Genomic DNA, 14,363 nt, shown 5'->3' with positions numbered 1-14,363 from the left:
AATATTCTGTAGTACAATAGTTGGCTGGTCACAAGTCCAGAATGGAACAAATCTGCAAAGTCTTTCCTGCCAACACCAAAGGTGTGACCTGGCATGGGATGCCTTAAAATCTTGGACACCTGCCTTTGAGAATCTGAACCTCATCCAAGCTGCAGTCCTTTTTAATCTGTCAGTATCAGATGGCTGCTGTGCCATCTTTCAGGTCCTCAGGCTGTCCCTAAAGAACTACAGAAATTTGTCATTCATTGAATTAATATCAAAATATTAATCAAAAAGGTTTTTAAAATGTTGACAGGGCTTCAGAGTAGGAGCACTTGTTCAAAGAGAAAGAGAAGCAGGTGTAAGGAGCAACCTTGTCTCCTTTCTGTTAATCTATTTTTAATTCAAAATGTTGCTCCTCTATTACTTGAAACTCACCTGAAACACAAAGTGGAAAGAAAGGGGATGACACTATATTAACATCCTTTTAAAAATGGAAATGTTCCAAAACGTGCATTTTTTCCACAGCTGAAACAGTATTTTTGAAAAGATTTTTTTTTCTATCAGACTTTAAATCAGAAACATTCCTTTGGGAACTGCCATTTTTTGTCTATGTAAAAATAGAACTGCAGCATTTGACATATAGATAGAATTCATTATCATAAGCCCAAGCACAATACACTAATATATACATACAGATGATTGCTAAGAGACAAATGTCTCTATGTGTGTGTGTTATAAGCCATGAATAAATGCATTTATGACTCAAATGTGGGTATTCCCTATTTAGGGACATCTCCATTTATGGAATAAAAGAGAATGGATTGGATTCAGGAATTTACACAAATACACACCTATACAATACTTATACTAATTATATCAAGATAAGAAAATGAAAGTAATCTAAGAATTTTTATCTTTACCTAGCATTTAGTATTTTCCATTTTTCTCTGAAAAACTTCCAAGCAAGATCCCTTCCATGTGGATTTCGAGCTACATGGATTATCACATCAATCGCATCCTGATCCAGGACAACTTCTGAGTTGAGAGACAAATTCAAAAGTCTAGTGGAAGAAACAAGAACATTTAGTTTCACACACATTGTCTAACATCAGTCCATCAGAAAACTCTTGAGAGAAAAAAAATAATTACTGAAGTCTTCAAGTGAGTTCTGTGGTTTATTTCTATGGTTCCAAAGACTGGACACATTGGTGAATCAGAAAAATCTTGATGTAAAAAGATTTCAATAAAAGCTGATTGCAACTTTGCATGTGCACTTTTATAGAATCTTTAAGATTAGATTGGTCAAGACATGGTGAAAAAAGGACATGGTAACAAAAAAAATACCAATAATTATTACACGATTTAAAACATTTCCAATGAACAAAGGAAAATCTGAAATTGAAAAGATACTACATGTCAATTTTCATATGCATTGAAGCAAAACTGTAAGACGGTATAAACAGACAGTAAGCTTGTACTTGAAAAGCAAATTTCTTTCCTTTAGATGAAAGCTCAAGTGATGATCCATTACTGTTGAAATGATTATTAGTAACAGATTCAAATATAGAATATTTTTTACCTGTTGAGCAAGTTTCTGTCATCACTGCAAGTTAAGGCTTCTAATAGTATTTTCTTCTCAGATACTGCTGTGGTAGAATGAAATTTCATCCAAATGAACTCCCACACATCTTCATCCATCAGTGAAACTCCTGTACAGTAGACAATGTCTCTCACATTGAGAGGGATTCTACAAAAGACATCAGTAATAGCATTGTGGTAAATAACCATCCTCCTGTTACTGGATACAAAGAGGGACCATTTCTGAGACTTCAAAATTATTGTCCAACAGTAATGTTTTGGGTTTTTAAAATAACATTTGTATCTCTTTACTGCCACCAGCATCTTCCAAGCCATCCTAATGGGTTTTCTAAAGGGTAACACATGCTTGCCACTCTCCTCATAATGCTGTCACAGGAGATTATAAAATAGTCATGTAGTTCATCAACTCATAATGTGCCACATAACCTTACAGGTAACATAAGCTCTCCAAATTAGTATGAGATCTTATCATTCTGTTGCTGGGCTCTATGCCAAATCTGCTGTTCTTCTCCTTTGCACTGTTTTACAACAGGACCTGAGCAGCCAGAAATTCCTCCTTGCTTGTGCTGGAAAATGCTTCATCTTCCTATAGTAACATACAAGTTAGAAAGGATGTGCTGTGACAATGATACTTAAACATGATATTGTCAGGAGTGACGAAAACAGAAAGATCTGTTGGGGTTTTTTCAGCATATAATACCAGTACAAAACCAGCTGTGCCATAGGAAGATTGAGAGCTGTGATTACTGCTAAATTAATATCAACTCAAACTACAGTTAAATGAACAAATTCAGACCCAATATAGTATGTGCATATGTACTGTTTTCTTCTAAAAAGGTCTCAGCTAGGCCTTCAATTTCCTACCTTGCTTACATTTCCTATACAAGCATAGAAGCTGAAACATTTGTACCATTTTCCCATTAATTCAGGTAGGAACTGTGGGCTGGAAGGACTGTCACTCTGCATTTGGCTAGTACAGACACAGCTGCAGATGTACCTAGAACTGGATGTCTAACCCCCGAATGGACAGCACTCCTCACTTGTGATGTTTGCATTTTTCAAAATTTACAGTAAAATATATCAGTTGAATGGGCTCTTACAGCTAGTCCATTTTTTACATTCTAAGGGCCAACACCAGCAATTTTAGCAGCAGTGTAGTGAGTAAGCACAGGATCATTTGCCTCTCTGGGAAGGAAGGAGACCTTAAGACAAGTGATGGAGCTGATCCCATGACCATAGCCTAGATGTCCCCATTTTCCTTGCTAAGAAAATCTACTGCCACCAAATCAGGAGCAGTATACTGGCAGTGCCACAGGAGATCTAATCAATATCATCCAATCAACTGCTCCAGAGAAGGCTTTAGGTCTGTACCTATAAACTAAGTAATTAGGATAATGTGAAAAAAATCAGCCCCTACAAACCAAGACATCGAACACAAATACCGCTTTTAAAAGGTTTACCTTTAAAAACTACAAAATGTACAGCTATGAAACTACAAACTACTCCTGTGAGAGGCTTGTAATCAGCACTGGGGGGGAGGGGGGGTGTTCCTCTTGTGAAAATGAAAATTGCTTATGAAAATGCTATATCCCCAAAGTAATTTCTCTTTAACTATTGCCACTACAGAGAGACCTCTAATTGAATTTTGTCCATTTGTGGGAATTTTTGCTTTCTCACTCATCCAGGCATTGTGGGCGCTTATTCTATCATTATCTAAATATCTGAAATCTCTCCAGTCTACCATTTTTTTTAGTATTATAGGTTCCTGGTAAATTGCAGTTCCAAGGCACTAGATCAGCATGTGGATGTTTGCCCCTTGTATTAACTGAATCTAGTGGATAAAATTACCATTATTTTGGTACTACTTGGGTTGTAACACTGCAGAACACAACCTATTGTTAGTGAAACATCATCTGTGCCTTCAAGGCTGCTCTCATTTTTAAAGAGCTAATATGATTGATGGATGCTTCAGAAGAACAAAAATAAACGTCTAAGACCATCACTTTAAATGAATTTAATTTGAATACTGATCCAATTTATTTAGCTTTATTTTTCTTGCATTAGAGATATGATGGTGAGAATGAAATATGTCGCTAGCCAAGCTTGTTTAAAAATTAAACACTTTGGGAAAAAAAAGTTAAAAATTAAACAGAAAAAAATTAATTAAAATCATGCTGTGCTTTTACAGGGATTTCTTTTTTTCAAGAGTGAATTATAAAGCTCTACAATGAGCTAAGAATAATGTTCTAAGTCATAATTAATTGGTACGTATTTGCTCCTATTTAAAGTATATTCTCACAATTGAAGATAAACTTATAAAATTGGACCATAATAATTTATCTTCTGGGGAAATTGTGTTCTAATTTTTTACAATGTAAATGCACACAGTTTAGACAGTTCCTTGATTAAGTAACAAGTTTCAATACCATTTAGGGTACTAGCTGACAAAGAAAATTAACCAGGAACTTTATTCTTATTTTTGCAACAATTTAACATTAAACTTCAGCCTGTTTTTCCTGATGATTATATTTACAATCTTGTTTGATAGGTTACAAGGCTCAGATAAGAAACAAGAATTAAGTATTAGCACTTTGTTGGCAGATCTGTAATACAGATTCTATTACAAAGAAGTGTACCATACAGCTTATTTTTAAAAACTTCAATCCCAAATTTTATACTCTGATTCTCTACTACAAACTCCAGGAGTCATGCTGCTTTTTGTGCAGAAAGACGAGGGGATGATCCTCTACCATAGCACATACCCAGTCTAAAGATGGAGGGCAGAACTTCCCCTTAAAAACTGAGGCACGAAGCTGTGATGGGCTCAACATTCAGGCACCTGTCCCACCTCAAATTCAGGGGACATTAACTGAGAATGTGGCTACTCAAGAGTGTCTGGGGCAAAGCTATGCATAGTCCCTGTCCTGTGCTCCCAAGTTTCAGGTATCACATGGGTTTGACAGAAACTGTAAGAGAATTAAGTGCATGATCCCTCAAGTGATGGTTACTGCTACTGCTCCTTACCATTCCCATTGCAGGTCCCCCACAAGTGAATATGCAACCAGCATAGTCAAGCTCTTCAACAAGCTCTGATTTTAATGACTGTGTGATGAGTTAAGTACTTCTTTGTGGCACTGATCCCTGAGTAGAAACGCCTTTGTCCATTCTGGACAGTTTTTCAACAAAAATATGGTCATTTCTGATGAACTGTTTTGCAAAGTTGGGGAGAGATTGTCCTTGAATGAGAAAATTGAAGAATAATCTTTCTAAATTCTACGGATTTCAAATTAATTACTGCTAATCCATAATCACCACATACAGGGTCATTTTACGGCAGTAAAACAAAGGAGTCAGAAGGTAAACACACCGCCTGAACCAGCTGCCCCATAAGGCCCAGTTTTATCTTTTACAAGATGAAGTCCTCTCTCTGTTTAGATCCAGACGGTCTTTCAGAGTGCTAAGTCCTCCATTAACTCATGCACTCAACAGTGTTTTCTTCCTCCTTAAGTTTTATTGACTTGAGCGCAAGATTCTACTCAAATGTTGTAACAATCTATTAATTAGCAAATCACTTCAGCAACATTGGCTCACACTAGCTGGCAAAGCTCCAGAAACATTTCAAAATGCATGGATAGCTATGCTTGATTTTTTTCAGTAATTAAAGCTTCTAGGGGTTGTGAACACAGAAGAAGGGATTCACTTTATTTTTTTACATTTCTCAGACACTCAGGCATGAAAAAAAATAAAATAACTCTCATTTTTTCATGCTTGCTGCTAACAATTTCCAAAAATAGCTGCTAGGCATCAATCCCTTGAAAGAACCCAGTGAGTCTTCCAAGAAACTAACAAAAGTAATTAACCTGTGGCCATGTTCTCACAAATACTTATGTAGGCAATTAAACTTAAGTACATTTCTAAGTTGTTGCAAGACAGTAGCACTACTGTGTCCATGTGAAACACAGAAATAAAATTATCTACCACAAGTAATTAGATACAAAAATAGAGGAAGAAAAAGAAAGAAAAAATACTTGTTTGGAAAAGCTTTTGATTTTCTATCACCTAAGCCAGACTTAATTGAAATTACTTCAATTAATGGATGGCAATTTGTTACTTGCTACTCCCTCAGATCTATGGGGAGTTTTGTTTACAGACATGCAACACATTCCTATACAAGCCTGCACTGTTTTTCTAGTGGCATTTCCACTGAGTTGTTAAAGGTTCAGCCAAGTAAGCACACTGCCAACTCAGGCAGGTGGATGGACATGAATCCATCATTCCTTTGTAGAGGAAACACAAAATCTGCATGAACAAGTGTGGAGGTTCACAAGTCACAAATTTGGCTTGTTGGTTATCACTATCCTTCAAATTACGATGGAAGACATTTACTTCATTATTTAAATCTTTCTTAAGATGATAAAGAATTAACCAATGTTCCTAACCATCACAGCAGCAGGACAGAAGTGAAATGGCAAACAGAAGCCACTGAAAAAGCCCCTATCTACATTATTACACTTTAAAATATTAGATTAGGTTGTTCAGTATTAATGTGCAGAGATATAAGATCCTGTTTTCATTAGTTAGTAACCAAAAGTGTAATGCAAACACACAGATGTGTTCTGACGTGAAACCCACAGACAGAAAAGCAAAGTTCATCTCTTATTCTCTTTTCAGTGATCTCTGGCCTGTAGCATCTTGCTCCCCACAAGAGCTTATCTGTTGCTTTTTAACCAGTCAGAAAACTGAAACACGAATAGCTGTCTTGTAGTGAGTTCTTTTGGCACCTTCTTCATAGGGCTAACACTGGTCTGGCATCTCCCAGCTGCCAATAAGTATCTTAATGTTGATGTGAGATCTGGAAGATAAGCTGGATTTCTCACTGACAGACACCTCACTTTACAAACTATAAAAACTACACCAAACTCTCACAAAGCAGAAATCCTCTACACATTTCAAGGAAATGTGTAGAGTTTTTCCCATGCGTAGGGATGCTTGCTTCCCGGTTACTCCCACAGAGATTGAGTGAAGGAATCTGTGTACATTGTTATAATTTTGGTGGTAAGTTACATTTGACACTTAATCAATACTCTTTCTTTTGTTAGCTTAAATATAGGTACCTTGATGTCATGCACTGGCTTATGTCATGCTGTAATCTACTAGTAGTTCCATTTAGTTTTATACTGTATAGTACGTAACTGATTAATATCTTTCGTCTGTTATCACCTTTCTCCTTAATAAATAATTCATTTTATTAAAATAGACCTGATTTGCCATCCTTAGTACTTGCAGGCCAGAATGATTTCTTAAATTGAAACTGCTGCCAAAATCTGAGGCTAAGACAGGACTTTTCTGAAGCTTCCACTGTGACATGGTCCTGTGACATGGCCTCACCTCAGCACTCCAAGATTTCTTGGAACAATCCGGATGATTAGACCAGAACAGTTTCAAAATACCTGTATTCGCATTCAGAACTGTCCATCGGTCTCTACTCATCATTCACAAAGACAAATGCAAACTTCATTAACCTATGGGTTACAGAATGGATGCTAGCTTAACCTAATTCAGTACAGCAGCCTGCACTCCCCACTGCAAACATTATCAAAACTGATCAGAGTGCTTGTGACAGAAGATTAATAGTAGAAATAGCAAAAAACTCCATTGAAGTTAAAATCATCCCAAAGTAACATGACATCAGCATCAGTGAAACACATTTACTCTAAGTCTTCTAGGCATATTAAGGCAATTAATTAAGGTATTTTGTTTCCATGTTAACAATGACAATAAATAGCAATGGTTACATTTCTAAAGTTAAAAATCAGAGCAAAGGAAAGCAGCAATCACTAGCCGGGACCTTCCATCACGTCCAGTAACATCTCACAGAACATCTGCACATAACTGTGTCTGACGCAATACTATCATCTCCCACTGTTTAGTGCTGCATGTCAGCAGAACAGCAGCACCACAGCTCTACCAACAGAATCAGAGTACAAGTGCTCCTTTTTCTGCTGAAGGCAAAACCAGCTGTCTCAAATCAAAGCAGCTCTCTTACACATTCACATTTACATCATTCTGTTTAACTTTGCCCCAAGCAAGCATACATCCACAGTCAACTTTGCCAGCAGAAATGTATACGTGGCAACCTGTAGCTAATGTATGGTAAGAATAGCTGGAAGACAACTGTGCCTGCACCCAGAGATGTCTGCAAAAACATTCTCATGTCTATGGGTAAGTTATGCTTCGAGTCATCATGGTGTGTATTTGAATATTACCCTCTGTCACCGCCTCTTAGGAGTTTACATGTTACATCTCTCCATGCATTCTCTCCCAAACTTCAGAAATACATGTTTATTCAACCTATCCAAGGCAAGAAGTCTGAAAATGCTAATCCTCTTAGAAACATGTTTTTCTTTCAGAATAGATGCAGTGAAGGTTAAAGGGGTTAACAAGGCTGATTATTAAGCTCAGCCAAGCATTGAATGGTAATTTGTTAATTTTTTAGGCTGAACCACAATGCTGTAATGTCTAAGGAGTGTGAATAATGTATTTATTCATACATGAAAGCGTCACAGGGATGAGCTCAGTTAAATGAAAGTAGAAGCAAACATCTTTATTTTCAGCCAACAGTAGCTTCTCTTGTACAACATTCTGCTGTTCATTGAATCCCAGTAACTTTACATTTTCAAACTACAATGGAAATTTCAACATGGTTATATGTTTTCTACTCTGCTTGTATTCCTCTGAACGTCAACATGTAAATTTCAAGGGTTTCCATCGTTCCAGTACAGGAGCAGCATATATCCCAATTTACGAGTGTGAAAATGATTGTTCTAATATCACCATCAAGTCAGAAGTAAACACAGCCCTTCAAGCAATCAGCCATTAAAAAAAGTGTAAAAATATTTAAATTCATTTATTAAAACACTGCAAGACCTACTTTAAGGTCTAACCTCAGATCTTCAGTAGAAAGAAATCACAACCTTTTTAACAACTGCAAGGATTAAAATATATCAATTCCTAAACCGGCAAAACAAGATGTCTCCTTACAGTCTCTTCTGCTTCTGATGTTATGTGTTTGGTTTGCTCCTTGTATAAACAAATTTGTTTCTCAGTTATGCTTCTTTTTTTTTTCCATTGTGTTTTGCCCTGAAAAAGTGGTCATGAGCAATACCACCTAAAGCCACTTGCACACTAAGTATTTGTGGTATTTCAGGTACTGAAGCACCTTCTCCCTCAGATGAACGCTCTCTCATCTTTAGACAGGAGAGCTATATCATTTCTCTTGCTAAGAAAATAAATTCCTGTGGCTGAGCTGAAGCTAGAGGAGGAAAGTGTGTTGCAGCACCTTAATACTGTCCCAAACACCTCAGAGACAGGTCATCAGGCTTGCTTTCTGCATTGGCAGGTAGAGGGCCAAGGTACTAAACTGAAGCACTACAAACTGCTGGAATCTCACCACTTCTGTTTGAAATGGTGTTGAAGACACAACCAGTTGTGTTGGAAAAGAAAAGGAGTGGTCCTTTTCCTGCTTTAGTGACAATATTGAAAGGTATCTTTTGCAAGAACCCCACACTCTACAATTGCCATTTATGTATTCATTTGATATAGGTATCTTTCCTACTACATGTAGTGCTGGACCCTAAGAGGGCCCACTCATGCTTCAGAGTCTCACATTAAGAGGCTCTTCATAGCACAGTGGCTTCTGTGAGCTGCATTTTTAGAGGCCCCAAATCCCCCTGTAAGAAGCATAACTGAGCATCTGATTCTGCCCTATGAGGCAGGCATCCAAAAACAAAGCAATACCTAAGTCACTTTAGAAATTTGAGTCTTCACAGCCCCTCAGCTGACTTTCATGCATAGAGGCTAGTGTTGAAGATCACATATAAGCTGGGGTTTTTCACTAATTCCGTAAGAAAATCTGCAGCACTCTAGTTGGAAATCTAATGGCTTTTTTAAACAGTACTGGAAATACAAAGAGGACCTTTGGCCTTGTGCTAAGAATGACCATTATTTTACTTGGTGAACAGTGGCAAATTATTTGCACAGTAAAGAGTATATAATTACAAAATACAAGCAGCATCTGATGTCATGATTACTTCACTTTCTTATTGTGAAAAGTTAGTGGTAATTCATTTCTGGACCTACCAGATTAAATGTAATTACTAAAAACCACAGCAATTGTAAACATAAAAACACAGATGTTATTGTACCACCCAACACTTTATCCAAAATTAAATATTACAAGTAAAACAGAAAAAGCATTTCAAAAGAACATCTAAAAAGTCATGGATTAAAAATGTGGCTAAGAAAGTTATGAATGTTAGCATTTTTTCAGTATTATTTATAGCACATTCTCTGGTATAGTTATTTCAACTTTAACTGCAGTAACTGCCAGGGAATCAAAAACCTCCTTTATATGATTTACTGACTGTGCATGTATGTGGTATTTAATATCACATTTTAATTTAATACTGACTTAATTTTCAGTTGATTAAAATCTGGAGACACAAACCTTATTCCACTGTCTCTACCACTTTGAAAAGTTTGTGTCATCTTCCAGAACAAAGTTTCTGGGAGGAGATGGGTGGAAATGTTGTAAATTACCCTTTATTTTTACTGTCACAGTGACACGTAAATTATATCTATATATAAAATATCTGAGCTCTCTGGAACTATATTTCTGTGCTCTGGCCATGCAAACCCACCAAAACCAGGCTTTCTGCAATGATCAGTCAATTACATGGTTCTGTTTCAGAAGACGGAATGGCAAACACAAGAACATTAACAGTAATTGCTGATAAGGAATGGAGTAGGCAACAATACATAGAGTTTCTGTACCTGTCACCAACTTTTCTCACCAGTTGTCAGAGAAGTCTGGAGAAAGAGGAGCAGCCTGAGTTTCCCCTTCTTTGTGAGGAAACAATCTCTGAGGGAATCATACAGGTTCTGAGGAGGTTGTTTGCAGCAAATTCATGAACAGCAGTTAAGGGCATCAAACTGAGCAAAGCACTCAGTTGATGAGAAAGAATACAAAATGGCACCTCTTAGACATGCCCTCTGCATATCTTGTACTTATCTGCTTGCCCTTTGCACTTGAGCAAGTTACTGTCTCTGAAGTGCTAAAAGAGGCAGAACCATGACTCAAACACCATGCTAATTAAATTCTGATTGTGGAATCATCAGGTTTTTGGTAAAAAAGCAGGAAAAAAGAGCCCTCACCTTTACTTTCAGGTTTCGGTCCAAGCGAGCTTATACTGAGTAAAGGTGCTATGGGGTACTCTGATTCAACTGAACATTCCTGAGAGAACACCAACACACCCTACAAATGCTGTTATTGTGAAACAAAAGATGATTTTATGTTTACTGAGCTGCTATTACTAGTAGTCTTTGTAATATTGCTTCAGTGTAAGTAGATAGGAAATGAGTTTTGCTCGTATGTTACATTCAGGATGTGAGACTGCCCTGGAAAACGTGGGAAATTCTGGAACAGGGGACTGAACAAATCCTACATTCTTAAAAAATATATAAAAGTGTGTCTCTATCTTCTTTGTCAGTTGTACCCCTATTTATCAGCTGTCAGTCTCTATTCTGTAATTACATTATTTGCTCCAGCCATTTTTTAAAACTGTGCAACTCCTTTGAGAAACACATTGCTTTAACTTAGTAGTTATTCTCCTCTGCCCTGCTGTGCTGCTTTTATCATAATACTCATCATATGCTAGCAACCACAATCTTCTGCTACCAAAAATGGCCCCATTGAAAGGCTAAGATGAATCTTCAGACAGCTCCTTAAATTTATTCCTTTTCTCTCTTGCTACTGTTAGTGAAGCAATAAGCTTGTGTTTTGTTATGCTTTTCTTTTCGGATGCCTCCTTTCTTAATCCTATTGGAAAGACACAGGTAGGTAGCTTTGGAGGGTGACAGCTTTTTTAACACTGAATAATCTACTGCTGTGCATGCTAATGGGTAATCCTAGGTTTGATTAACTAATTTTGCAAATGAATATCTAAGTAAATTACTTTTGCAGACTGTTTCCAATGATTCTTTCTCTTTAAGTGCCTCTTTGAATAGCTTCATACTGATTGTTGCTACTTATGATAAGAATTCATATAAAACCCTGGGGTATGTATTTCATAGTAAATTTACCTGGTATCACCTTGCACAAGAAAATCCTCCATCTCACACACATTTACTTAAAGGTACATAGTCATAGTTTCAAGGTATCTTTTTTTCCCAGAAGTTTCAAAGTCATTTAGGAAAGTAAATTCCCTTCATGGCTGGTTTTAAAATACACTTGGATACTTACGGAATACTACTACTTGGATACTTACGTAACTGCATATGCTTGTAAAGTGTTTTTAAAGATTACAAAGACAGACATAGATAAATTAATTGCAAAAAAACACTGATAAGTCCAAGAAATCCCTGAAGACTCCTGCTTGCTTGTATGGCTAGAGGGATCTGATCCTTTTGCTGAGCTAATACAAGACTGTGATTAAAACTGAGAGACTTTTTCTCTTACCTTCTTCTTTTGTATTTAAAAGTAAAATATTCTCTTTTATACCAAAATATCATGCCACATACAAATGCGTACAGTGCAAATATTTCACATAATCAGAAAATCTACTATTCTTTCTAAAGAAGTTCTGGTCTTAACCTATACTCTGCACTCATCTCATTGTCCATAGATACTACATACTTGAAATTTGAAATCTCAGTTATTTCATATTTCTTAGATGCTTGCCTTTAAAAGATAAACTTCAGACACTATCTATGGCCCATGTTCCTTTGCCTCAGCTGAATAAATCTGTGTCTTGACAGCCTAACTTATTTGCTGTCAAACCATGACAGTGCTGCTAATGCTCAAGGCTTTAGCTCTAATACTACCTGCTCTCTGAAACCTTACACAAGCTTTTCCATGTATTCCTGAATCACATTAATATCCAAGTCTTCACCCTTAAACACCTTGTAACATTTCCCTTCAACACATATCCTTCCTTATTTCTCAGTCCTTCTGTATCTAATCTCTCTCACTTCTTTAAATGTTTAGCACCTCCTGCTCTCTTACCCCAACACAAGTATCATGTTTATCTGACAACATGGTGTTAACTCATCTTTCTTTAAGTCCATCCTTAAAACCCATCTTCTTGCATAGAATTATCCAACAGTAATTTATCAGGAGTGGGCAAAATGCCCTCCACACACTCGTATATGCAAAGCCAAACAATTAATTTTGAAACCCCACAGACATTTTTAAATGACAGCCAGCAACCTCTGCTTCCTCCTGTTAAAAAAAAAAAAAACCTTTGCAAAAGAGGACACAGCAGACAGGGCAGGCAGGCAAGGAAGAGCTGCACTGCCTCTCAGTAGGAGAAATGTGAGGTACGCATTTCAGCTCCACTTACCGGTTCCTATTGCTAGAAATCCAGTCAGAGATTAAGGTTGCAGCCTGCTGGTGACAGTGTTTGTTCCCGAAGCTGCAGGCCAACATTATGACTTCCCGACGCAACTCTCTGTCAAAGTTAAAAGAAAGCAATAAGGCTGCATTAACAAATGTGTTTGAATGTTTACAAAAAACTACTTCTTTTAACAGTGACAGCAACCAGGATTTGGGCAACATATCAATCAAAGACAATCTGGTTTTACAAATCTCAGTGTCAATTTAATGCCTGCAACAACTAAAGAAAGGTCAAGGATCAAAACCAGCCCCCCTTTTCACTTAGGCACCCTTCCCGATCTCTGTGGTCACATGAGTACAAGTTCTTATAAATCCCATGTAGTCAGATTTAAGTTAGGGCTCAGCGTGTTCTCCCAAATTAAGAAAGATGAATTCATCTCATAGCATCTTTCTGCTTTCCCTGCAACTCAGAAAGGAAAAAACCAAAGGGTGACAGAGCTAAGAAATTATGACTGATTTATGCTAAACATGTCTAAGTTTTAGGAGGGTGCCTTTATGTAATAATATCTCATAAATAAAAAATAGTAAATATAACAGTACTCATGTTGGTATGATGCTTGAACAAGTGATTTATTTAAATTGTTTGTTGGCCATCCGAGCTTCAGATACATTGATGCCACTTGTCTTAAAATATATTCCTGAGGAGAAAAAGAGAAGTATATTTAATGCTAAAAATAATGTATTTTACTAGAAATTTAAGTACTGCTGACTAGTGAGGTTTGGTCTCTGTACCGTCAAATAATGTCCAATTCCAAAGACTTAGCAAAGCTATTTGTCCACTTATAAACCTCCTTCACTGCTATAGTAAGAAGCAATCTCTACATAAGCTACTCGATTAGATGCCTAGTATGAGGCAATATATTGTTTTAAAATCCATGAATTTCAAAAGTTTATTACATGCTACTTTGAACTCACAATGCAAAGAGTGTCAATAGCTTACTTTCTGCTTTGTGGCCAATCTTGACTACACTATGCATGTTCACTTTTAAAAGAACACTGTTTTAATATCCATAGCCACGGCAAAAACATTATGTGGGTACAGTCAACTGACTTCAGAAAACAATGTGGCTGCAAAAAAGCTTTGTACACTTAATGCCACTGTGCTTTAAGTTTAGGCTCCTGGTGTGCTTAAGGAACAAAACAAGCACAAGATATATTTTAGTGACTTCTAGTTTTTACACAGTGGACATATTTACATATTCTGACCAGTTTTGAAGAAAATCACTGTCTTTGTATTCAGTGCAATCTTTTTCCAGTGGAATTCACCAATATGAAAAAGAGAACCGAGATATACAGAACCGCATAGCAGAACATCTATTTTATTATTACA

General features: G+C 36.8%; 1 protein-coding gene across 1 annotated transcript in view; it reads right to left on the bottom strand.

Moving 5' to 3' along the window:
- Window positions 1-898: 898 nt before the first annotated feature.
- The window catches only part of TRHDE (thyrotropin releasing hormone degrading enzyme), a 201,484-nt gene continuing 188,019 nt past the window's right edge, over window positions 899-14,363 (bottom strand). The window contains exons 14-17 of the mRNA XM_040062731.1: window positions 13,574-13,671; window positions 12,981-13,088; window positions 1,562-1,729; window positions 899-1,043 (exon numbers count right to left, since the gene is read on the bottom strand). Coding sequence (XP_039918665.1) covers window positions 899-1,043; window positions 1,562-1,729; window positions 12,981-13,088; window positions 13,574-13,671 — 519 coding nt within the window. The remainder of the gene's footprint in view (window positions 1,044-1,561; window positions 1,730-12,980; window positions 13,089-13,573; window positions 13,672-14,363) is intronic.

The sequence above is a fragment of the Hirundo rustica genome, chromosome 4, assembly GCF_015227805.2.
Source record: "Hirundo rustica isolate bHirRus1 chromosome 4, bHirRus1.pri.v3, whole genome shotgun sequence".
Lineage (NCBI taxonomy): Eukaryota > Metazoa > Chordata > Aves > Passeriformes > Hirundinidae > Hirundo > Hirundo rustica.
Note: the sequence above shows the minus strand (reverse complement) of the source record. Positions and strands in the feature narration are given on the sequence as shown.